The sequence below is a fragment of the Nerophis lumbriciformis genome, linkage group LG08 (genome assembly GCF_033978685.3).
Source record: "Nerophis lumbriciformis linkage group LG08, RoL_Nlum_v2.1, whole genome shotgun sequence".
Classification (NCBI taxonomy): Eukaryota; Metazoa; Chordata; class Actinopteri; order Syngnathiformes; family Syngnathidae; genus Nerophis; species Nerophis lumbriciformis.
This window is the reverse complement of record NC_084555.2, coordinates 17,940,766-17,967,732: the sequence shown is the minus strand read 5'-3', so window position 1 is coordinate 17,967,732 and position 26,967 is coordinate 17,940,766. Positions and strand designations below refer to the sequence as shown.

Here is a 26,967-nt window from a genome sequence, read left to right as displayed (position 1 = left end):
AATCCTCTCTCGTTTCTTTTTCCAGAGGAAGGTTATGTGAAAATGTATCTAAAAGGCCGCCCTATCACCATGTTCATGCCCAAAGACCAAGTGGAAGGCTACTGTCTGGAGGCGAGAGCTGACCTTCCAGTCAACAAACTGAAACTGGACTGGGTGTATCCTTTTTTGTAGCTTCTTTCCCCATAAGCCAGAGAATGATGTGGTTGCACCCAATGTTGCAATCTTGACGGACACCAAAGCTGTGGTTTGTTTCATTTATGATAAAGCGATAAAGCTGGGTGTTGTTCTAACTGGGGAAATCCTAAACAGTTAGTTTATGTGATGACAACTGCTTCAAGGGTTTGTAAAAATAAATGTTTATCTATTTGCAAAAAGTGAGGGATATTCAGGTTTTGGGTGAAATTTTAGGATAAACCCTTAAGTGAAGTGGCCACTTAGTGTAGCGTGTCACAGGTTGTACCAGAGAGACTGGAAGAGTCACAAAAAAGCATGCTGATGTCTCTCTATCAAAACGCATTAGTCGATTCATGGACCTGGTGGGTATTTTGACGTTCAGCTCCTTGTTAGAACAGCAAGTTGTGCAAAAAGTACTGAAACGTTGTACATTTGCATTGAAAGTTTAACAATCAATCAAAGTTGACTTATATAGCCCTATATCACAAGTATCTCAAAGGGCTGCACAATCCACAACGACATCCTCGGCTCAGATCCCACATCAGGACAAGAAAAAACTCATATACAATGAGAAACGTCCCCAACTGATGCACAGATGAGTGGTCCACCCCGGGTCCTGACTTTGAACAGCTATAGCGCAACATATGTGGTCACCTAATAACCTCTCCACACAGGAGAGGGGGGGCAGAGCAGAAAAGAGACGGCAGATCAACTGGTCTAAAAGGGGGGTCTATTTAAAGGCTAGTGTATACAAATGAGTTTTAAGATGGGACTTAAATGCTTCTACTGAGGTAGCATCCCTAACTGTTACCGGGAGGGCATTCCAGAGTACTGGAGCCCGAATAGAAAACGCTCTAAAGCCTGCAGACTTTTTTGGGCTCTGGGAATCACTAATAAGCCGGAGTTCTTTGAACGCAGATTTCTGGCCGGGACATATGGTACAATACAATCAGCAAGATAGAATGGAGCTAGACCGTTTAGTATTTTATACGTAAGTAGTAAAACCTTAAAGTCACATCTTAAGTGCACAAGAAGCCAGTGCAGGTGAGCCAGTACAGGCGTAATATGATCAAACTTTCTTGTTCTTGTCAAAAGTCTAGCAGCCGCATTTTGTACCAACTGTAATCTTTTAATGCTAGACATAGGGAGACCCAAAAATAATACGTTACAGTAATCGAGACAAGACGTAATGAACGCATGAATAATGATCTCAGCATCGCTAGTGGACAAAATGGAACTATTTTTAGCAATATTACGGAGATGAAAGAAGGCCGTTTTAGTAACACTCTTAATGTGTGACTCAAATGAGAGAGTTGGGTCAAAGATGATACTCAGATTTTTTTACCGAGTCGCCTTGTGTAATTGTTTGGTTGTCAAATGTTAGGGTGGTATTATTAAATAAATGTCGGTGTCTAGCAGGACCGATAATCAGCATTTCCCTTTTCTTAGCGTTGAGTTGCAAAAAGTTGATTGACATCCATTGTTGAATTTCATTAAGACACGCCTCCAGCTGACTACAATCTGACGTGTTGGTCAGCTTTAGGGGCATGTAGAGTTGGGTGTCATCAGCATAACAGTGAAAGCTAACACCGTAATTGCATATGATGTCACCTAGCGCCAGCATGTAGATGCTGAAGAGTGCAGGGTTTATAGAAGTTCATCCTGAAATTTCACCAGAAATTCAAATATTTGTGAATAGTGTTTTAATTTGATGTAAAGTCATTTGCACCCGGGAAAGAAACTTGGATTTCAGAAGTGGGGTGGGGGGCACAATTGGCTTGAGTAAAGGGGGTGTGGCTTGAAAGATTAGATGGTTGTTTTGGATTATTAAGAATGCATAATATGAAGGACATGGTAGCGGCCAGCAACTTTTGGACAAACGCACTTTTCTTTACTTCTCCACGCCATGATTACTGTACTCTAACCGCTTGACCACATGATAAATACTGCCATTACAAATAGAGAGGCGTGCCCGGTGTGGCGACCAGGTTTGTTTTTAAATTTCAAATACAGCACACTGTCATTTATTCATTAATATTATATCCATTATTCATAAGTTCTGATGTGTTAAAATTTCAGATATTGTGTTTTTAAAAACAATGGAAATTGTGTTTCGAGTAAAGAACAGCCTTCCAGCTTGTATTCTTAGATTATTTAAATTAAGAGGAGAAAACGATAATTCATGGGGGATATTGATTTTTGAAATATGTAAAGTAAGAACGAATATAAAATACAAATGTATTTCAGTTTTAGGAGTTAAATTGTGGAACCAGCTCAGTGATGAGTTAAAGACATGTAGTTTTTTGTTAAGGTTTAAGAAAGGCTTGAAAGGTGAAATAATGGAAAATTATAAAATATAGCAACTATTACTTGCATGCCATTGATTTTTTTTAACGCAATCTAATTTGCAATGAATGTATAGGATAGGCAAATATAAGCCTTGGCTTCAGCCTATTCCTTTTTCGGTCATTCTATTTCTTTTGTGTGTGTACGTGTATGATTGTTAATATTATACAATCTATGCTGTTCAATTGATCACACAAAATGGTTGATTATATGACCGAAATAAATTAATTTCATGCATTCATTCATACAAGCAGTGCCGGCCCAAGCCTCCATGGGGCCCTAAGCAAAATTTGATTTTGGGGCCCTCTATTTCTGCCAATAATATTGATTGTTGATCATTCACACACCTACTATAAACTCATTGCGGCTCTGGCAGTGTTGTTTACTCAGTGGCCTAGTGGTTAGAGTGTCCGCCCTGAGATCGGTAGGTTGTGAGTTCAAACCCCGGCCGAGTCATACCAAAGACTATAAAAATGGGACCCATTGCCTCCCTGCTTGGCACTCAGTATCAAGGGTTGGAATTGGGGGTTAAATCACCAAAATGATTCCCGGGCGCGGCCACTGCTGCTGCCCACTGCTCCCCTCACCTCCCAGGGGGTGATCAAGGGTGATGGGTCAAATGCAGAGAATAATTTCGCCACACCTAGTGTGTGTGTGACAATCATTGGTACTTTAACTTTAACTTTACATTATCCTATTGTCAGCCTGGCATGTCTTTACTAATGACATGTCATTTATAAAGATATGGTGGTGGCCCAGTTAAGAACATAAATAATACCAATGAATGAACGAATGATGTCCAGAGTGCCACATATGGTTCCTAATCTTAAAATGTAGAAAACATTCAGCTACAAGAGTGGCCTGGGGTTGAACAGTCCAAGTGATAAAGCTTTGTATTTACAGTAAAAGTGTCATCTTGTCTCATCAGTCTTGTACATATTAGTCTTTAATTACTAGTTTACATTTTTAGTTAATTGTTCATATTTAATGTACAAAGAGAGCGCAGTCTACTGAAGTTAAATTCATCAATAGTTTTCCCCTTTGAAAGACGCAAGGCAAAATCCTTCCATTTCACCATGTTGCTACAATGATCTTCACTGTTTTCATGCTGTTTCAGCAGTGCACCTATGTTGACCCAATCCCGCTGTCCCTCGGCTGCCAGTTTTAAGGACTTTTTGGAAAATAATTTGCAGCAAAAGCAATAGACTGCATCTTTACTTCTTGAATAAGTCAGCCAGCTACGCTTGACTTTTTCCCCATTGACTAGCTGTCTGTAGGTATAATGATAATGAAAACTTCGGCCATCATGCCGTTTGGGGAATGAAAAGTTCTCCTTAATAGACAGTGGTCCTCTGATCCTGGTCCTCGGTCTGTGCGCTCTCTGTGTACTCCTGGCATCTCTCCTCGCGCTGTCATTTTTTTTTTGGCACTTTGGGGGCAGGTATGCTTAGACAGCCCCTCCTTTCTGATTGGCTCTGAGCATTTTTCATATGACCAATCATTCTCCAGCGTAGCAACGTTGTAGCCATCTTACCTCGGACAGCTAGCCTCAATCATTACATTGATGTCAAAGCAAGTTATGGTAATTTAATTAGTACATGTACCAATTAAATTACCATAACTTGCTCGATTTTCGACCAATTTACAAACGGTTTGCCTTGTTACAAATCTTATTACATGTAGATATGACATAGGATGCTGCACCTGTTGAAATTACCTCTTTCGCTATAAAAAAAATGACTTAATTGTGCAACATAGTTGTGTAGGGTCAGTGTTAGTCAGTTCTCTGATTATTTTAATCTGTTTCAGAATACATTATTAAAAGGCTATTTTTAACATTTTAAAAACAAAATTCAAAGATTATTTCATTAATTTTATGGCTGAATCAAAAGAAATTCCATAAATTAGAAAACAAATGTTCAAGAAGAAGTGAAAACTTTGCGCCTATAACAATCTTGATACATATTGACGATGACCCACCCTGCTATACTTCTGATTGGCTCTGAGCATTTCGCCTGACCAATCAGAAAGAAGGGGCCGTCTAAGCATACCCGCCCCCAAAGTGCCAAAACGAAACATGCCAGCGCACAGACCGAGACGGCGCGCGCGCAAAAAGGCACCACACGCGCGCAAAAGGGTGTCGCGCGCGCGCACGAAGTGGAGAATCAGCGCGCGATAACAGTTTTTATGCGCTCGGATTTTTGGCACTAATGTGACGCCATAGCAGGCGGCAAACGTCAGAGGTGCAGCAGAGGCAGCTTTACATTTAAAGAGAGGCAGGAAGAATCACTAAGCCTAGATCAGCAGCAGCACTCTGTTGACCTAAAATTGTGTTTTTGTACAATAATATATCTTTGATCATTTAGAAATCATCAGTCAGACTCGTACATGCAAAAAATTAAAAATAAGATTTTTTTGTTAATTGCTTTTGGGGGCCCCCTGGTGGCCGCGGGGCCCTAAGCAAGCGCTTAGTACGCTTATGCCTTGGGCCGGCTCTGCATACAAGGTAGAAAAGTACCATACAAGTATAACCAATTTACTAGCATTTGTTTGCTTCTCAACGGTGTCACTCGTCGAGGGCAGCGCGTATAGAGTTAAAAAAACAAACTATGGTCAGTCCATCCCTGGAACCTGCTCTTTTCTTGGTCCAATATAATGTACTGTTAACTACACTCATAATGTTACAAAAGCAGTGTTTAAAAGAGTTAATGATCTCATGCACCAGTTTTAACAGCGTTTTTAAATGATTTCTATCACAAATATCTCTCTCCTGTGAATGATCGCGACTCGCTTTTATCTCACATCTGACTGTTGATTGAACAGCTGCCGCATGCTGTCAATCAGTGTCGCATTGGCAAGAAGGCCAATCAATCAGCTTGAGGGCGGTCTAAAGGAATAAGCTTGAGTCTGAGTGGCGGTTTTCCGCCTGGTACAGGTTTTTGACTTGCCTCCATTTACTAGCGTTATATTATTATTGGAAGGAAAAAACTGCAGGGGACATGTGTCCCTTGCGCCCCCAAACTTCGTCCATGTTTGCACCCAATGTTGCCTGTGGATAATATTGTTTGCTGTTTTGTTGTTTTTTTCCCTTGAACTTTTTGTATCCAGATACGGTTACCGCGGACGAGACTGCCGCTCAAATCTTTACCTGTTGCCCACCGGGGAAACCGTGTATTTCATTGCCTCAGTCGTGGTCCTGTTCAATGTAGATGAGCGGCTACAGAGACACTACACTGGACACACAGACGACATTAAATGGTACACACATTATATAGTACCTCTTTTAACCTTCTTGAACCTTCCTGAGATTGGAATTATCTTCAAAGCCAAACAGGACATCAAAGTCTTGAAGGGCGTAAAAAACATGTTGGATCCTTTTTGTGTTTTATTTATTTGCTCAAATTTCTCAATACATTTAATGTTTTGTAAATTTTGACCACTTTGATTTGATCAGATAATGTCACATGATTAAATTACTAAAATAACTCATGTTATGCAAATCAATACTGATTGAATAATCATTTTATCAAAAGGTCTCAAAGAGTTTAAAATAAATAAATACAACTATATGTTTTCTGTTTAGGACTGAAGTTGATTGAGAGATTTGAACAAAAAAATTATCCAAAATGTTTTTATGCTCTTGGAAACCTGAAGGACTTTTTTTGTTCTGTTTGGTTTTTAGGTTTTATTAACTGTTAGTGTATCGAAACACCTGTGAAAGAATTGCCATTGGCTTTTTAAAATTTAACATGAAAAAAACCCTCTTTGGAAAAATCATATTTAGACTGACTAAACAAAAATGACTGACCAAAATACAGGAACATTTACTGAAAGGACAAAAAAATAAAAGCTCTGTCCCCTGAGGGTTAAAGACGTTCTTGATGGCTTGAACATGCACTGTTATGGGGATGTTTGGGACATTACCCTTTCTATTAGTGACAGATAAATACCACCTCAGTGAGTGTGTGGCACATTCACTGGCTGTATTGACACTGCACTGTGTACTGTGTTGGCTGTTGGTGTTTCATAATGGTGTCATCTGATGATAAGTTACCACATTTGACCTACACTAGTTAATCATCTAATTGTTGTTGTTTTTGTTTTCATTTCAAGCAAATAGCTTTGCAGGAAAGAATATGAACTGCTCTCTGTTCAAGAAGACAAATAGTAAACAGGAAAAAAAAAAAAAAAGATGTACTGTATTTGGTGCTTCAATGTTAAAATAGACTTAGACTTACAGTAGACTTAGACAAACTTTAATGATCCACAATGGAAATTGTTCCACACAGTAGCTCAGTTACAAAGGATGGAAAGGATAATGCAGGTATAAGATAGACTAAAAATGTACCGTAGTAGCAATATAAAACATAACATATATGTAATATTTACATAATATATGTACAGCATATGATATATACTGATATATTATATTATATTTAGTGAAATGATCACCACATTTCGAAATTGTTCAATGTCGACCAGTGAAAAAGACAAAAAGCGATATCAAAAGCTGCAAACCACTCCTCCGACTTCTCTCAGTATGAACTGTCACTCGTGCGCCGCATAACACCGTTTGGCGCTTCACAGTCAAATGGACGCAGCTGATGTATCAGTCACGTGGTGTTTTCTTAAAGTGACACAGACAAAGGACACATTATCACTCCTTATTGTCATTACCCCACATGACATTTTCGAATGTATCTTGTTCAATTTCCTGTCCTGGTGCTCCCACTTTGGATTTACTTCCTTTTGAATTATTTGTTTTGCTGCACCATCACGTTTCTGTTGTTTCCTGTCAGCACACCTGTTTTCCATTAGACAATCTTTCTCGCCTATTTAGTGCCACCGTTTGCTCCTTGTCTGTGCTGGATCATTGTGCAAGTGTTTGTTTTCTGTGCACTTCCGTGTTGCACTAGATATGTTTTGCCTTGCCTTGTTTGTTTTTCCTTAAAAAGGGGCTTTTACCTGCACTTTGCCTTCCTTGCTCTGCATCCTGGGGTCCAGACCAACAACGCCAACATAAGAATGTTACACTTATGTTTCCTAAAGCATCGATGCTTCAGTATTGTTTCACCCACCACTACTTTCTAGCAAGCATTTCTGGGTTATTTAGCTCAGACCGGTGACTTTTGTGCCCAATTGACTGGTCCTTATTGAGAAACGTGTCCCCAAAGTTCACCAAAGCAGCTCAATGGCCCTTGATTATCTCCATCTACTCCTGCAGAATAACTGAATTAAGCTGTGTTTGGCCACATTCATGTTGTGCAACCAACGCTGCCATGATTGTGTTATTTTTACACTCCAGGGTTAATTAGAGTTCACATGAATCCTCTACAGTGGAGAAAAAGAGATGACTTTGAAGTAGCTCCAAGTCTGCCATACCCCTAAAAAAGATGAAATAATCGAGTAACATTTTGTCACATATTCAACTGTCTTTTGCTAGCATCTCCGGTTGATGAATCGACGCTGAAATGTTTTTTTCATGTCTGTTTTTTTTTACATCTTCCTCAGCTTGGCAGTCCACCCTGATAAAATTACCATAGCAACCGGGCAGGTGGCCGGCACCTCCTCTGAGGGTAAAGTAAGTGAAGTCTTTTGTGTACTTCAATTACAAAACCCAACACCAGTGAAGTTGGCACGTTGTGTAAATCGTAAATAAAAACAGAATACAATGATTTGCAAACCCTTTTCAACTTATATTCAATTGAATAGACTGCAAAGACAAGATACTTAACGTCCGAACTGGAAAACTTTGTTATTTTTTGCAAATATTAGCTCATTTGGAATTTGATGCCTGCAACATGTTTTTAAAAAGCTGGCACAAGTGGCAAAAAAGACTGAGAAAGTTGAGGAATGCTCATCAAACACTTATTTGGAGCATCCCACAGGTAAACAGGCTAATTGGGAACAGGTGGGTGCCATGATTGGGTATAAAAGCAGCTTCCATGAAATGCTCAGTCATTCACAAACAAGGATGGGGCGAGGGTCACCACTTTGTGAACAAATGTGTCAGCAAATTGTCGAACAGTTTAAGAACAATCAATCAATCAATCAATGTTTACTTATATAGCCCTAAAGCACGAGTGTCTCAAAGGGATGCACAATAACAACATTTCTCAACGAGCTATTGCAAGGAATTTAAGGATTTCACCATCTACGGCAGGGGTCACCAACGCGGTAGCCCGTAAGGACCAGATGAGTAGCCCGCTGGCCTGTTCTAAAAATATCTCAAATAGCAGCACTTACCAGTGAGCTGCCTCTATTTTTTAAATTTTATTTATTTACTAGCAAGCTGGTCTCGCTTTGCTCGACATTTTTAATTCTAAGAGAGACAAAACTCAAATAGAATTTGAAAATCCAAGAAAATATTTTAAAGACTTGGTCTTCTCTAACTGACAAAGAAACAGATAACAGATTTGGTGTCCAGTTCAAAGTGTGACATGGTTTATTTAAAAATTTGAGGGTTGACTTTTGTATTTTACATGAGTTATTATTTGTACAAACATGGTGCAAAGTAATTCATGATTTGTTAAAAAATGTTAGTGGCTAGCTAGTTAAAATGGGATATTGTGATCTCACAAGACTGTCTTAGAAGTGATCATTTGAAAATGTTCAATTTGAAAAATGTGCACTTAGAGAAAATATAAAAATAAAGTGTTGCGTATTGATATTTATCTGTTTCTATATATATTTATTGTGAGAAATCATTAAGATGGTCAGTGTTTCCACAAAGATAAATATCATTAATTATTAATAATAACAGAGTTAAAGGTAAATTGAGCAAATTGGCTATTTCTGGCAATTTATTTAAGTGTGTATCAAACTGGTAGCCCCTGCGATGAGGTGGCGACTTGTCCAGGATGTACCCCGCCTTCCGCCCGATTGTAGCTGAGATAGGCTCCAGCGCCCCCCGCGACCCCAAAGGGAATAAGCGGTAGAAAATGGATGGATGGAAACTGGTAGCCCTTCGCATTAATCAGTACCCAAGAAGTAGCTCTTGGTTTCAAAAAGGTTGGTGACCCCTGATCTACGGTCTGTAATATCATCAAAAGGTTCAGAGAATCTGGAGAAATCACTGCACGTAAGCGGCAATGACCGTGACTTTGAACAACTTAAGCTGTACATCGAGCAAGAATGGAAAGAATTCCACCTGAAAAGCTTCAAAAATTGGTCTCCTCAGTTCCCAAACGTTTACTGAGGTTTGTTAAATGGAAAGGCCATGTAACACAGTGGTAAAAATGCCCCTGTGCCAACTTTTTTGAAATGTGTTGCTGACATTAAATTCAAAGTTAATGATTATTTGCAAAAAAAAAAAAAATTTGGTTTCTCAGTTCGAACATTAAATATCTTATATAGTCTTTGCAGTCTATTCAATTGAATATAAGTTGAAAAGGATTTGCAAATCATTGTATTCTGTTTTTATTTACGAATTACACAACGTGCCAACTTCACTGGTTTTGTATTTTGTATTTTTATTTCTATTTCTTGCATCGATTTTACAAAAAAACGGATTATTATTTATTTATTTATTTATTATTCTTTTCAGTTGGCTCCACATATTCGTGTGTGGGACTCAGTCAGCCTCAACACCCTCCACGTTCTGGGGGCCGCCTACTTTGAGCGAGCCCTTGTCTGCTTGGCTTTTTCCAAGTCGGTGAGGAAGTCTGGCAAACGGGAACATTTGAGACATTTTTTTTTTCTAAAAGTCAGAGCTTCGACTTTATGTTTTTTTGTTCTAGAACGGAGGAAACACGCTCTGCGTTGTTGACGACTCTAATGACCACGTGCTGTCGGTCTGGGACTGGCAGCGAGAAGACAGACTGGCTGAGGTTAAGGTGAGTTTCATGTGTTTGCATTAGTGTTTGCCCCTCTTGTCCTACTAAAACTTAGTCCACCTGTCATGTGGATTGACGTACAACTATAGGATATGTATGTGCCACATCCTGTCATTCAAAAAGTCACTAGTGTACCGTCAGGCATGATCATTTTATTTTAACATTAAAGAGGACTTATGATGTGTTTACTCTTTTCTGACTTATGAACGTTTCAATGTTGAAATACTTGTCTAATCAATACCCAAGCATTAAATCATAAGGTTCATGCAAACATGGAAATGTTTTAACAAAGTCCTACACTTAAAAATGGGTGTTTTACCTGCTACGTGGCTTATCTGTGTAGTTCAGGGGTGTCAAACTCATTTTAGATCGGGGGCCACATGAAGAAAAATATACTCCCGAGTGGTAAAATCACGGCACGATAACTTAAAAATAAAGGCAACTTCAGATTGTTTTCTTTCTTTAAAAATAGAACGAGCACATTCTGAAATTGTACAAATCATAATGTTGTTGTTGTTGTTTTTTACACTTACATGTTGCAGTTAATAGTATTCTATCTTTATTTGTCGTTATTTATATTTTCTTTCATCGGTCAACTCATTGGTGTTAATTTTCAATCTATCAGGATAAAAAATGTATCAACATCAAATTACAGGATGTTATTTATGTAGTTTGATCATTTTCCTCGACTGATGTACTAACATCATATGGTTTATTTTGTACATTTGTAGCATCATCTCCAAATATACAAATAATTGCTATTGCGACATCTAGTGGACACATATAGAACAGCAGTTTGTTTCATTAAAAAATTTCAGGTTAATTTATATAATTAGCAAACTCATCCCGCAGGCTGGATAAAACCTGTTCGCGGGCCTGATCCGGCCCTCGGGCCGTACGTTTGTGTCCTTTAAGGGGAACTGCACCTTTTTTAGAATTCTGCCTTTCCTTCACAATCATTATGAAAGACAAGAACACATGTCTTTTTGGGGGGTATTTTACAGATGATAAAAAAACGCTTGAAAGATGTGACTAATGGGAGTCCTTTAAAGCCATCTAAAACTCTCCATCAATACTGTATACAGTATGTACACAAGGCTGTACTTGACTGAAATAAAACCACCAAACTCAACAATTCATATATTTTTTGTGTCCAGAGCTCCAACGAGACAGTCTTCGCTGCAGATTTTCACCCGACTGACAGCAAGATCCTGGTGACCTGCGGCAAGTCCCATCTCCATTTTTGGAGCTTGGAGAAAGGCGTCCTGGTCAAAAAACAAGGCCTTTTTGAAGTAAAACATCTTCCCTTCTTAGCTGCGTTGCACTTCATGTGAATGCTGAGCGGGTTTGTTCTTGTCTGTGCCTTTCAGAAACAGGAGAAGCCCAGGTTTGTTTTATGTGTGACCTTTGCAGAAAATGGAGACACTATCACAGGAGACTCCAGTGGGAACATCTTAGTGTGGGGGAAAGGTAAATAACAGTTTGACTTCCAGGAAATCTCGGGTGATCAATGTGTGTGTGTGCCTATGAAGTCATTATTAGCTCCAAAGCTAATAGAACAGGTTCATCCTGAGGACATTGAGAAGAAGACACACACACTTAGGCTCTCACTGATCCACTCTTATTGATCTGCCTGTCTTTCGGCCATTACCAGGCCCACCCTCCAGCGGTCAAATTTTCCCCTTCTGGTTCCATCTACCGTAATCTGGTCTCTGTCACGCAGGCACTAATCGCATCAGCCATGTCGTCCAAGGAGCTCACGAGGGCAGCATCTTTGCCCTGTGCATGCTGAGGAACGGCACGCTGGTGTCCGGAGGTAAAGACTGCCGGCTCATCTCTTGGGACAGCAGCTACCAGCAGATCCAAACATTGGAGGTGACATATGCACTGCTTGATAGTTCAGCTTCTGAATTTTACTTTTCCTGATGGAACTCTCTTGAAGGAATCAATAAAGTACTATCTATCTATTCTGTGCAGAAACAGGGAAATTGGAGTTTGCAAATGAATTTTGAGCAGCTCATCTTCACATTCATGCAGCAATCCACACGCTTTCATCAAATATTAACAGTTCTTGTGAAGCGGAACTTGCTTATGTCAGCAAGAAGCTCCAATCCTGCCTGCAGCAGGTGTTGCAGAGTATAATGTCAAAAATAAAACGTTTTTTTGGTTGTTGTTTTTTTCAAAACTATGTGAAGGAGACTTAGGTTTGAATTCAAATAAACAGAGAGTGTACGTTAGTGGTGTCCAAACTTTAACCGGCGAGGGCCGCATTCAGTAGAATAGCTTTGTGTTGTAGGTGACAAAGAAAATGAGTGTCATCTAACAACGAGGGCTGTCAAAATAGCGAGTTAACTCATGCAATCAATCACAAAAAATATTGCATTAGTCATGTAAAGACGCAGATTAATCACACAGTTTATTGTTTGCTCTTTTACCGCAAACGGACTCTAACAATGAAATTACATTTGTGAGCAAGTATTGAGGCCTTTTTAATTTAATTGAAATTCAAAGTTAAATGAAATCATGCAAGCGAGTAATAGTTTTTTTAAGGAGCGCCGTAAGTGGCTGATCCGTTGGCGGTCCCGTCTTGTCCCCTTGTAACGTATGTCTGCTCTTAGTGGGACTGTGCCGAAAATGAAATTTCAGTTCTTATGTGTCTTGTACATGTTAAAGGGGAACATTATCACAATTTCAGAAGGGTTAAAACCATTAAAAATCAGTTCCCAGTGGCTTATTTTATTTTTCGAAGTTTTTTTTCCAAATTTTACCCATCACGCAATATCCCTAAAAAAAGCTTCAAAGTGCCTGATTTTAACCATCGTTATATACACCCGTCCATTTTCCTGTGACGTCACATAGTGATGCCGATACAAACAAACATGGCGGCTAGAACAGCAAGGTATAGCGACATTAGCTCGGATTCAGACTCGGATTTCAGCGGCTTAAGCGATTCAACAGATTACGCATGTATTGAAACGGATGATTGTAGTGTGGAGGCAGGTAGCGAAAACGAAATTGAAGAAGAAACTGAAGCTATTTAGTCATATCGGTTTGAACCGTATGCAAGCGAAACCGACGAAAACGACACGACAGTCAGCGACACGGGAGAAAGCGAGGACGAATTCGGCGATCGCCTTCTAACCAACGATTGGTATGTGTTTGTTTGGCATTAAAGGAAACTAACAACTATGAACTAGGTTTACAGCATATGAAATACATTTGGCAACAACATGCACTTTGAGAGTGCAGACAGCCCAATTTTCATCAATTAATATATTCTGTAGACATACCCTCATCCGCTCTCTTTTCCTGGGGGTCTGGCGGCAGATTTCTTTGACTTTATCGTTGGAAATGCATCTGCTTTGAGTGTCGCATGATATCCACACATTCTTGCCATCTCTGTCGTAGCATAGCTTTCGTCGGTAAAGTGTGCGGAACAAACGTCCAATATCTTGCCACTTTCGCATCTTTGGGCCACTGGTGCAACTTGAATCCGTCCCTGTTCGTGTTGTTACACCCTCCGACAACACACCGTCGAGGCATGATGTCTCCAAGGTACGGAAAACAGTCGAAAAAACGGAAAAAAACAGAGCTGATTTGACTCGGTGTTTGTAATGTGTTTGAGAAAATGGCGGATTGCTTCCCGATGTGACGTCACGTTGTGACGTCATTGCTCCGAGAGCAAATAATAGAAAGGCGTTTAATTCGCCAAAATTCACCCATTTAGAGTTCGGAAATCGGTTAAAAAAATATATGGTCTTTTTTCTGCAACATCAAGGTATATATTGACGCTTACATAGGTCTGGTGATAATGTTCCCCTTTAAAGAATGGACAACAATAAAGCATCTTGAATCTTGTTGTGATTAATCATGATTAATCCAATTTCAAAAGTGTGATTACTCTGATTTTAAAAATGTATTGTTTGACAGCATTATTTATAACGTCTCGATTATAATGAACTCATTCAATTTGTACGACCTGCCAAGGGCCAGTAGAAAACAAACGGCGGGCCAAAACTGACCCCCTAGGCCGCACTTTGGACGCCCCTAGTGTACATGATTGTTATTTTGCATGTGGTTGCAGGTTCCTGAATTGTTTGGTCCAATCCGGACGGTAGCTGAAGGCAGAGGGGAGACTGTTCTCATCGGAACCACAAAGAATTTTGTACTACAAGGCACCTTAGATGGAGAGTTCCTGCCCATCACACAGGTAATAGAGCTGGGAATCTCACCATAATCTCATTATAATAATAATATCTCCATATGGTGATAGGGCGATTCTCGATATATTGCTTTTAATAGCCTACAATATATCTGCCTAAGGGAGTGAAACAGAAATAATATGTGCAATAGTTGGGGTTTGTTTGTCCTTCAGTTAGTTATGGGTGGATTTTGATAAAACTTTTTGAAAATGTCAGAAAGTGATTAATTTTGGGGGTGATCCGAACCCCCAATGTATGTTATCTTACGTTTAAAGAGGAACTGCACTTTTTGGGGGAATTTTGCCTATCATTCACGATCTTTATGTAAGAGAAGAACACATTTGTTTTTCTTTTTTTATGCATTATAAGTCATCAAATACAGCAAGTATGGGGTGGCTAAACATGCAGCAAATGGGAGTACAATATTCTGCCTGTAAAGCCCTCTATGTCATGATCCGTAGCCCGGATCATATGTTGTTATATTGTCTTAGTTTTGGACTCCCTGAGTTCCTGTTTTTGTGCACCCTTTTTTGTTTTTAGTTACCACGGGTGCTTATTGTTTCCACCTGTCTCTGATTGGTGCTCGGACGCTCACCTGTTTCCCGAGCACTAATCAGAGGGAGTATTTAATCCTGCCTTTGCCGGTCAGCCGGCCTGGCTTCATTGTTTGCTTCATGCAACCGTGACGTTTGTAGTTCTTGTTTCCTAGCTTCTATGATTCCTGTGCTAAGTAATTACCTTAGCTTCCCGTGCGATCGGCACAGATCCCTTTTGTTTTGTTATTGCCTGTTTGTATCTTCGGCGTATGATTTATGAGAAATAAATCATCTCCTACCTCAGGCTGTCGTCCGGAGTTGTCCGTCTGCATCTGGGAGGAACGACCCCGCAGTAAGCTGCGTCCCCCCGCCGTGACACTCTAAAAACATCCAAGAAACGGCAACAATACTCCATTTATATCTTGTGGCCTGAATATTAACCAAGTATTAGTGATATTGTTACTATAAGCGCTAACGCAGACAATCTATTTTTAGCGGCGCCATGATCACAGAGAGCTAACGAGCTAATACTGCTATATTTACATATTGAGCTGGTGAGCTGCTGCATCGACTCTAACTTGACCAAAGTTAATTCTGGGATATAATGCCTCTCACTTGTATAGTAGAAGGTTGTGGCCATAAACCGAGAAGTGGTCAACTTTGACATCCAACTAATACCCGGAGATGGCGAGAAATACACAAAAAGACGCTTATTTGCGACAAATTTTTTTTTTTTTAACTCGGTTTAAGGATTATGATTACCAGTAATTCTTCATCTATAGATTTGAACATCCTGTCAGTTGGCATCCCAGTGAGAGCAGACATTGTACAGTAAGTGTTTTTTGTTATGTTCGAAGTTTGTACTGGTACATCTTCTTTAGCACTTAGCAATACTGTTACATGATGCTTATTGTTTCACTAAAGCTGCATCTATTTAGCACCAAGCTTATAAACTAGATCATCAATCCTTATTTTCAGGTTCAAAATTATAAGACCAAAATGTGTTTTAAAGTAGTCTTTGTTGGCTCTAATGAAGTCTACCATGAGTAGTATGTTTGTTGTTGTTGAAAGGAAACATGACCGTTGTAATGCATCTGTTAAAATAATACGTCGCTGTATGCTTAAAATGAGAGAAATATGTACATATTACATGTTATTATGAATGTATCTGTTACTACATTACATATATACTTACAGCGTGTATATAAAAAACAATGATGTGTTTTTAAAGCGCTTTGTAGTTGGAATAGAGCGACTCCCATCGGCGTCATTGTTTGCTGACTTTTGCTAACACTGTTTTACGAGTAAGAATGCACCCAAAAAAAAGAAAAACGTGTTATTGTCTTACATAAGGATTGTGAGTGATAGACAAAATTCCCAAAAAAGTGCATTTCCCCTTTAGCTCATGAGGCTTAACTTCTCCGTATGTGTACGCTATCGTCCATGCCTCCACCCACAGTGACAAAGAGAGTGGGTGACTGAAAAGAGCATATTATTTTTATTCCGCAGATAGTGACGAACCCTCTTCCAGCCTGTTCAGAAACGACAAAAAAAACATGCAGGACATGGCAATATCATTTATGGTTCGATTATTTACCTCAGCCAGGAGGTTATGTATATTTACTGGGGTATTTTTGTTGGTCTGTCTGTTTGTTAGTCAGCAAAATTGCTCAAAAAGTTATGGTGGATTTTGATTAAACTTTCAGGAAATGTCAGAAATGTGATAATGAACAACTGATTAGATTTTGGGGGTGATACGGATCACCGTCAGGATTAACAATTTTTTTTTTAGATTTCTTATCTATTGAGAGATAGAGCCTGGTAGAGATCTGCGTTTTTTTCGAGTGCTTTTCTAGTTTGCAGAATAATTAATAGAGAGTACAAACAGCAATAGTGCAACATACTGTAACTGTAAACAGGATTTTCTGATAAAAGGTGACACTATTTAAAACTCATTCAGAAAACTCTCATGACTCATTAGTAGATCAAACCTATTAAGTAGAAACAAAAAAAAAAAAATATTTCACTTAGTAGGCACATTTTTCCCTTTACGTCAATGGTTGTGTTGCCCGTGTATCGTATTTTAGCGACACACTTCTTACATACTGCAAAATCCTCACCCAGCTTTGTCCCATACACACCATTAAAACTAAAGTGAGTCCCCACTTTTGCTTTTAAATGCATTTTAGCTCTGTTCTGAATCTCGTGGCTCGATAGGGAGAGCTGCCGTGCCAGCAACCTGAGGGTTCCTGGTTCGATCCTCGGCTTCCACCAGCCTAGTTTTTCAGCAAGACACTTCACCCTTGCTCCTGATGGGTCGTGGTTAGGGCCTTGCACGTAATGTGAATGTGGAAATAGTATCAAAGGCTTTGAGTACCTTGAAGGTAGAAAAGCACTATACAAGTATAACCCATTCATTTTTGCCACTACCACCAACACTGCAAAAAGTCAGTGTTCAAAAACAAGAAAAAAAAACTAACAAAAATTAGGGGTATTTTATTTGAACTAAGCAAAATTATCTGCCAATAGAACAAGAAAATTTGGCTTGTCAAGACTTTCCAAAACAAGTAAAATCAGCTAACCTCAATGAACTTAAAAATACTTTAAAATAAGTATATTCTCACTAATAACAACTGTACTACTATACGAGTACGTATTTTCTATTGTTTCATTGAAAATAAAACAGCAAAGTCCATTTGGCTGTCATCTGTTTTGATTATGAGACACAATTGTGTCAAAGTCATGATTTTTTTTTTCCATGCTTGAAATAAGAAATGATTACTTTTAAAAAAGTGGTTTTATACTTGTCAGTGTTGATGACACAGCTTTGCAACAGTTGATATTCTAGTTTCAAGCAAGTTTTACTCAATATAGGTCATAAAATCTCAGCAACAAGCTGTAACATCTTACTGAGATCATTTAGGACCAAAACCCTTAAAACAAGTAAAACACTCTAACATAAAATCTGCTTAGTGAGAAGAATGATATTACCAGACAGATAATAAGCAAATATCACCCTTATTTGAGATATTTAATCTTACTTAGAGTTCAGTTTTTGCAGTGCAGTTTTCAGTCACATCTTAAACGCACCAAAAAAAACAACATTAAGGGCTATGTGGGGAAAACAACTATTGATTGATTAGATTCTCAGTGGCCTTGTGGTTAGTGTCCGCCCTGAGATCGGTAGGTTGTGAGTTCATACCGGCAGAGTCATACCAAAGACTATAAAAATGAGACCTATTACCTCCCTGCTTCGCACTCAGCATCAAGGGTTGGAATTGGGGGTTAAATCACCAAAATGATTCTCGTGCGCGGCCACCACTGCTGCTCACTGCTCCCCTCACCTCCCATGGGGTGGAACAAGGGGATGGGTCAAATGCAGAGGGTAATTTCACCACACCTAGTGTGTGTGTGACTATCAGTGGTACTTTAACTTTACTTTAACTTTTATACTCCAATGCAGGGCAAATAAAATGTCAGTAAAAAAGGAGGCACCAACATGTTTTAAACATCTTGCTTTTTTCCCCCCTCTTCCTGTATTAAGGGTCACACTGACGAACTGTGGGGTCTGGCCGTCCATCCCAGTAAGCCTCACTTTGTCACCTGTGGCTATGACCGGCAAGTTAGTCTGTGGGACTCCAGTTCACATCAGCTCCTCTGGAGTAAAAACATGGAAGTAAGTCAACACTGCCCCCCGGCGTCCTTTGCGAGGATCGCATTTTAATTAAGGCAGCTTCAAAATCTCCTAGTTGCATAATTTCTACTGAAACTGAAACACACCGTACGTGTGCATGGGTTTTATTTACCCTCGAGTCATATAACTTCGTTAATTTGTTAACCGCTAGCATGCAAATCTTAGCATGCTAGCATGCTAACATGAACATGCTACCTTTTTAGCTAATTCTATGTTTTTTTTTCTCTAATTAGACCACCATACACCTTACAGTCATATAACTCGGTATGTGAAACATGCTAACTCAGGGGTCGGGAACCTTTTTGGCTGAGAGAGCCATGAAAGCCAAATATTTTAAAATGTATTTCCGTGAGAGCCATACATGTTTTAACACTGAATACAACTAAATGCGTGCATTTTTAAGTAAGAAAATTTTTTGAGTATAATAAGTCTCTTATTCTTTCTAATAATGTTGTTATTCTGAAGCTAACCAATAAAAAAAAAAAATTCTTACCATTAATGCGACTTCTAGAATAGGTGCGGTAGAAACGGATGGATGGATTAAAATGCATGAGAATGTTTTATATTTACAACGTTATTGTGAATCCCAGCGGAATTATTCATTACTTATTGTGTTAAGCAATGTCAGGTAAGATTAATCGGAGAGCCCAGATGCAGTCATCAAAAGAGCCACATCTGGCTCGAGAGCCATAGGTTCCCTACCCCTGTGCTAACTGATTGCATGCTAATGTTAGCTTGCTAGCATGCTAAAATTAGAATGCTAACTTTTTGCGCTAGTTTTGCAACCGTTTACCCCAGTCATGTAACTTGGTACGCAGTGTTGGGACTAACGCGTTACAAAGTAACGCGTTACTGTAACGCCGTTACTATCGGCGGTAACTAGTAATCTAACGCGTTATTTTTTATATTCAGTAACTCCGTTACCGTTACTACATGATGCGTTACTGCGTTATTTTGCGTTATTTTTTATGTAGTATCGGCTAGAAACTGAGAAGATCTGAGTGTTGCAGCGCTGCTGAAGAGGCGACAAAAAAGAGGCGCGCCGCGCGCTGTCTGTGTGTACGTGTGTGTGTGTGTGTGTGTGTGTGTGTGTGTGTGTGTGTGTGTGTGTGTGTGTGTGTGTGTGTGTGTGTGTGTGTGTGTGTGTGTGTGTGAGTGTGTGTGTGTGGGAGGGGGCGTGTCTGTGTCTACTATCAAGACGTCATGGCGAACCCCGAAGCCGAGTTTCTTAAAATGGAGATATTTTCAGTACGTTTCTTTTATCGACCACAAAGAAAAGAACATTTTAGCTGAATGTAAGTTTCAAATATGCTGAAACAGCGACAAAAACAACATGCTTCGACGAAGCTAGTAAAGAGACACACACTTCACCTCCATCTCCAACAGCGGCTGGATTTTAATGAGGCACTGCACACTGAAGATACACACACTCTGTCAATTCTCTTATATACTCTTTCATTTTATACTTTTAGAGTGTTTGATTATCACATCACTCTAAATGTTTAGACTATAAAGTTCACAAACCTAAAGAGGGATACTAGTGGGCCAGGCTAATATTTCCTTTTCTCTAAACTAAGTGGGGAAATGTGTAGAGTGTTCTGGGCTTCAGACATGATTTTATTTCAGAATTCCTTGAGAAAACGCCTGGTTAGGCTTTATGTATGTAGTGTGTGCCTTTCTTGTTTTACAGCTATGTTGTTATTATGCTGTTTGTTACTTATGTATGTTAAGTTGCAGCTATTTAAAATAGTTTTGTCAATTTGTTCTGGTCTGAAACAAATTGGCCCTTTAAAACATATCTTTGTCTTTGTGTGTTGTATGTAGAGCACATTGCTTAGCAGAGTTCAGTGATGCAAATGCATGTCAAGTTGATCAACAGATTGTATTATTTTCCAGTGCAATAACAGTACTAAAATGAAGGCTAAAAGGGCATTAAATGGGGCCTTAAAAAAATTAAAAAATATATATATATAAGTAACTAAATAGTTACTTTTCACAGTAACGCATTACTTTTTGGTTTAAGTAACTGAGTTAGTAACTGAGTTACTTTTGAAATAAAGTAACTAGTAACTGTAACTAGTTACTGGTTTTCAGTAACTAACCCAACACTGTTGGTACGTGACACTTGTAAACGGTTTGCATGCTAACATTAAAGTGCTAACTTTCTTTGCTAAATGCTAACTTTTTCTTCTAATTTTACTTTTTTTTTTCTATTCCCGCAGCCATATACCTTTGAGTCGTATAACTTGGTATATGAAACATGCTGACTGCTATCATGCTATCGTTAGCACTAGAGATGTCCGATAATACCTGCAGATATTATCGGCCAATAAATGCTTTAGAATGTAATATCGGAAATAATTGGTATCGTTTTTTTAATTATCGTTTTAATTATTTTTTTTTTTTAATTAAATCAACATTAAAAAACACAAGATACACTTACAATTAGTACACTAACCCAAAAAACCTTCCTCCCCCATTTACACTCATTCACACAAAAGGGTTGTTTCTTTCTGTTATTAATATTCTGGTTCCTACATTATATATCAATATAGATCAATACAGTCTGCAAGGGATACAGTCCGTAAGCACACATGATTGTGCGTGCTGCTGGTCCACTAATAGTACTAACCTTTAACAGTTAATTTTACTCATTTTCATTAATTACTAGTTTCTATGTAACTGTTTTTATATTGTTTTACTTTCCTTTTTATTCAAGAAAATGTTTTTAATTTATTTATCTTATTTTATTTTATTTTTTTTTTTAAAAAAGGACCTTATCTTCACCATACCTGGTTGTCCAAATTAGGCATAATAATGTGTTGATTCCACGACTGTATATATTGGTATCGGTTGATATCGGTATCAGTTGATATCAGTATCGGTAATTAAGGGTTTGGTCAATATCAGAATATCGGATATCGGCAAAAAGCCATTATCGGACATCCCTAGTTAGCACACATGCTACCTGTTATAACTTTTGTGTAAACATGCTACTGTTTTAGGCTAGCTCTGTGGCTCATTTTGTACAGTGACACCTAAAACTCACAGATTCAGACAATCTGCACCATCTAATAAGTACGACGGCTACCGGCAACCCCCGGCCAGAGGTCCAGGGCACAGATAGCAGACCCATCAAAATTTCCGTGGGAATTTTCTAGTTGTTTTTTTAATTTGTTGAACTAACCTCTCAATCCTACAGGACTCTGCCCAGTCAGCAGACTTCCATCCGTCCGGAGCTGTGGTTGCCATAGGAACGCAGACTGGCAGGTAAGTAGGGGAAACCCTTTTTGAAAGACACTCTAGAGATAAATTGATGATGGATTTTTTTTGAATGCTTGACCCTGCAGGTGGCTGGTACTGGACACTGACTCCAAGGATTTAGTCACCGTACACACAGATGGCAATGAACAGCTTTCTGTTATCAGCTTTGGCCCAGGTTTGCACTTTTTGCCAGGATGCAATGTAAAATTAAATGTAACGCATGCTTTATATGTACAAAATACATATTCTCTTAACGTGAGAATGAAACATACTTTGATTTTTTTTTTTTTTTTTTAAATATGGACAGCTATGCTTGACAGTTATTGTTGACATTTTCCTGTTTTAGATGGTAACTTCCTAGCCATTGGCTCTCATGACAACTACATTTACATCTATGCTGTGGCAGAAAATGGCAGGAAGTACAGCAGAGTGGGCAAGTGCTCGGTGAGTGCTTGGTTTGCTCAGTTGAACTTTACAATCAGTTCCTCCATGTTTCTACTTTGCATTGCAGTATCAAATCACAAATAACGTACCGTGTTTTGGGTCAAATTTGGTTTTAGGGTCACTCAAGTTTCATCACCCACTTGGACTGGTCAGTGGACACGCAGTACCTGGTGTCAAACTCAGGAGACTATGAGATACTCTACTGTAAGTGCATCGTTCTTCACTCAAAATGAATCATACACGTGCAATGAAGGAGGATGAAATAAACACAAATACTGTTAGGGCTTTTTAAGGATGCTCATTGCAGATTGTACTGTTTAAGGTTTTGGACACACTTCCTGCCTACAGTCAAGAATGGTGGTGGTGGTAGCATCATGATATGGGGTGGCATGAGTGCAATGTGGAGCTGTGGTTCATGGAAGGAAACATCAATGTGTGTGTTTTCCCAGGGATCCCATCTGTGTGCAAACAGGTGGTCAGCATGGAGACCATCAGAGATATTGAATGGGCCACACACACCTGCACTCTTGGCTTTCAGGTTTTTGGTAAGTGGCTTCTCGCGCTTCTTCCTTCCATGTGTGTTCAGTTAAAAAAACTTGTGAGAGACAAACATTTTTGCAACTAGTTCCCAAAACCACTAAAGCGCTGTCATATAAATGGTCTTTGACTACTGTTTTGTTGTAGTTCCTAAAATCAGCAAAGCGCTTCTGTTGTATACTTTGTAAAAAAAAACAAAAAAATGGCAGCTCGGTCACCAGAACTTTACCGGTATAATAACAGTCAGTAATGCACTGTAAAAACAAAGACTGTAGATTTTACAGTAAAAAAAAAAATTCAGAATTTTAATGTAAAACTGACAGTGGTACCATTTTTTTTTATTTAAAGTAATTCACTGTAAAAACAGCCGTAGATTTTATGGTAAATTGGCAGCTCAACTGTCATAATGTTACTGTAAAATGACAGTGGTACCGTTTTTCCATTTACAGTAATGCACTATAAAAGAAACGACTGTAGATTTTATGGTAAAAAAGAACTGTCAGGTCAGTCGCCATAATCTTATTGTAAAATGATCAGTGTTTCAAATACAGTGTTGCACTGTAAAAACAAAGACTGTAGATTTTGCTGTAAAATACTGGCAGCTAAGTCGCCAGAATTTTACTGTAAAAATAGCAGTGATACCGTTTAGTTTTGTTTCCAGTAATTCGCAGTGAAAATTGCCTTAGATTTTACCAGAAAAAAAACTGGCAGGTCAATCGCCATAATTTTACTGTGAAATTAACAGTGGTGCCATTTTACAATTACAGTCACTGTAAAAACAAAGACTGGAGATTTTGCGGTAAAACACCAGCAACATAATCGCCAGAATTTTACCGTAAAAATATCAATGAAACTTTCTTCAATTCACAGTAATTCACTTTTAAAAAAAACAACAACTGGCACGTTAGTTGTCATAATTTCACCGTAAAAATAACAGTGGTACGTTTTTTATTTATTCTGTGTAAAATCCCCAGTAAAACTGTTCCATCAGGTATGTGGTCCGACGGCTCAGACGGCACCGACATCAATGCTGCCAGCAGGTCCAACGATAAAAGCCTTCTCGCTACCGGGGATGACTTTGGGAAGGTTCACCTCTTCTCATATCCCAGTTCTCAATTCAGGGTAACGTTCTGTTTTAAAATATCAATGCCAGTCTTTTTGAAAGGTGGCTCATGTAAAAAACAATGTTTTTGTTGGTTGTTCGCTTCAGGCTCCCAGCCATGTTTACGGTTGCCATAGCAGTCACGTGACCAACGTGAGCTTCCTGCATAACGACAGCTGCCTGGTGTCGACGGGAGGGAAGGACATGAGTGTGATGCAATGGAGGATAGTTTGAGTGACAAGACGGCACTTGCAGCTCGAAGCTGCGCCACGAGAGAACTGAACCAAGTGGAAATGCCTAAAAGGTGGATCTGGACTGAGGTGGACTAACATAGGGTTTTGTTTGTGGTTCTGCTTTCAGGTGCCACAAAGAGATGAACTTGGTGAGGTGTTGCTTAGTGTTTCTCCTTTTTTTTTTTTTGCATTGAATCACACTACATGTAAAAACTGTAATATACCAGTTAACACTTACATGGAACATATCCAACAACAAAAAGAACCAAAGGCTTACATTTTTCACTGAATTTGTGCAGTTGTGTACGCTTCTGACACAGCATTTGGACTAAAGGTTTGTGTGGACTGACTATAATCGATTGACATGCAAACTATATTGTCTCAACCCACTCAGGAAACCACTGGAATAATCACATTAATATGACGCTCAATAAAAGGCGCATAGTTTATTGGCAGACATGAACACTTCACACAACAAGGAGGTTATGATAACTGGATACTTGTAGATGATCCAGTTATGATTCAAGCCGACTGAAGTGAACAGGAGTAAAGGCTCCAAACGTATGTGCGGTAATAATTAGTGCATCAGTGTTTTTTTGCCATGAACAGTATCTTTCTGTTGAAGGGTGAGACCGTATCACTGTAACTGTCTGATGCGCACCATCAGTCCAGGCAAGATATTTAATTTGTCTTTTTATCCTTTAACCAGCTTGATAGCGGCTAGCGCAGAATTTAGTTGCGTCATCGAGCTTTTAGGAAACCACTCATGCTTCCATTCAACCCTGTGATCTGTTAGTTGATCTACTGTAAGCTAGCATTTCACACTGGGATGTTATTCTGATTGGAGTAAAAGATTGTGAGGGGAATGCTGTGAACTGGAATATGTCCTCCTGTACAATTACCACTGTACATTTAACTTTTGTCCTACACTAAAACCAAAATAAAAGCCCTAAGATTCTGTGTCAAAATTGTCAACACCCTTTGGCTCATGTTTTGTTGAATACATACATGGTTCATCAATTGTTTTTCTATTAAACACTTAAAGAGTGACACCATCAAAATCGAACACCATAAAAATGTTATTAAATCCCACAATAGTCCGGCAAATTGACCTTAAACTTCAGTTTGTGTGCGATCGTTTCCCCAAGTTTCAGTTATTTTGGTCACTTTGCATAAAAGTCATGTTTTTTGTTTTTTTTTACAAATCATGTTTCACGTGGGCAAACTTGTATACCGCTCCTCTTTGGGATTTCAAAATCAAGTCCCATAACTCACTGCACTTCTGAACGTAGTCAAAAATTCAGCTTTTTGATGAAGCATAACAATATTGAAAATTCCTCTGAAAATGTTCTTGCACCACAGCAGGCCTAATCAATTAGCGGCCCGAGTTTAGGTCCAAACTTGAGAAACAAACAATAAATTCCTAAAAACACTGAGTGCTCCTGTTGTAAAAAGGAACTTGGACCACTGTAAACACATTGGCAGACCCTTGCATTGACATTTTAACTAGGGATGTCCGATATTATCGGCCGATAAATGCGTTAAAATGTAATATCGGAAATTGACGGTATCGTTTTTTTTATTATCGGTATAGTTTCTTTTTATTTTTTTATTTTATTTTTTTAATTAAATCAACATAAAAAACACGAGATACACTTACAATTAGTGCACCAACCCAAAAAAACCTCCCTCCCCTATTTACACTCATTCACACAAAAGGGTTGTTTCTTTCTGTTATTAATATTCTGGTTCCTACATTATATATCAATATATATCAATACAGTCTGCAAGGGATACAGTCCGTAAGCACACATGATTGTGCGTGCTGCTGGTCCACTAATAGTACTAACCTTTAACAGTTAATTTTACTAATTTCCATTAATTACTAGTTTCTATGTAACTGTTTTTATATTGTTTTACTTTATTTTTTATTCAAGAAAACGTTTTTAATTTATTTATCTTATTTTATTAATTTTAAAAAACAAAAACCTTATCTTCACCATACCTGGTTGTCCTAATTAGGCATAAATAATGTGTTAATTCCACGACTGCATAAATCGGTTGATATCGGGATCAGTTGATATCAGTATCTGTAATTAAAGAGTTGGACAATATCGGGATATCGGCAAAAAGCCATTGTCGGACATCCCTAATTTTAACCTTGCTAGCAAACATAGGACACTAAACTTGTGATTTACATAACTGAGGTGTTCATCATGGCACCCCTTTAGGTTCTCTCCTTTTTAGCAGTTATTTGTGATTTATGAAACCAAGGTGTTGTTGTAACCTATTTACTTCAGATGGAGTCAGTAGTCATTTGTTCAAATTCTTTAGTTAAGATGTATTGTTCCTCAAGGTTCTATTTTAGGTCCTTTTTTTCATCATTTAGGCTATTCAACTGGTGGCCAGGAGTTAGTTCAAAGACTGTTGTGAGAGTTCACATTTTTACTTTTGGATTCTTAAAAACACCAGAGTGCTGTCATAGAGATAATTTTTTACTAGATGTTTTTGGAGAAGGTCCTTAAAAACTACAGAGAGCTCCTGGAACTCTGGCAAAATTAATAGATTGAAATCAGATGTCTACTGTAGAGGATACTGGT

The 26,967-nt window shown here is 38.7% G+C and overlaps 1 protein-coding gene across 5 annotated transcripts in view; it reads left to right on the top strand.

Moving 5' to 3' along the window:
- The window catches only part of eml1 (EMAP like 1), a 151,276-nt gene extending 125,986 nt beyond the window's left edge, over positions 1 to 25,290 (top strand). For all 5 annotated transcript variants that reach the window (XM_061968361.1, XM_061968362.1, XM_061968364.1 and 2 more), the window contains 17 exons: positions 26 to 155; positions 5,629 to 5,778; positions 8,032 to 8,101; positions 10,067 to 10,174; positions 10,260 to 10,355; positions 11,513 to 11,647; positions 11,726 to 11,825; positions 12,079 to 12,230; positions 14,440 to 14,565; positions 18,638 to 18,769; positions 21,990 to 22,057; positions 22,138 to 22,226; positions 22,398 to 22,495; positions 22,612 to 22,699; positions 22,945 to 23,040; positions 24,024 to 24,154; positions 24,243 to 25,290. In XM_061968361.1, the coding sequence (XP_061824345.1) occupies positions 26 to 155; positions 5,629 to 5,778; positions 8,032 to 8,101; positions 10,067 to 10,174; positions 10,260 to 10,355; positions 11,513 to 11,647; positions 11,726 to 11,825; positions 12,079 to 12,230; positions 14,440 to 14,565; positions 18,638 to 18,769; positions 21,990 to 22,057; positions 22,138 to 22,226; positions 22,398 to 22,495; positions 22,612 to 22,699; positions 22,945 to 23,040; positions 24,024 to 24,154; positions 24,243 to 24,368 (1,895 nt within the window). In that variant the 3' untranslated portion in view covers positions 24,369 to 25,290. The remainder of the gene's footprint in view (positions 1 to 25; positions 156 to 5,628; positions 5,779 to 8,031; positions 8,102 to 10,066; positions 10,175 to 10,259; positions 10,356 to 11,512; positions 11,648 to 11,725; positions 11,826 to 12,078; positions 12,231 to 14,439; positions 14,566 to 18,637; positions 18,770 to 21,989; positions 22,058 to 22,137; positions 22,227 to 22,397; positions 22,496 to 22,611; positions 22,700 to 22,944; positions 23,041 to 24,023; positions 24,155 to 24,242) is intronic.
- Positions 25,291 to 26,967: the final 1,677 nt, after the last annotated feature.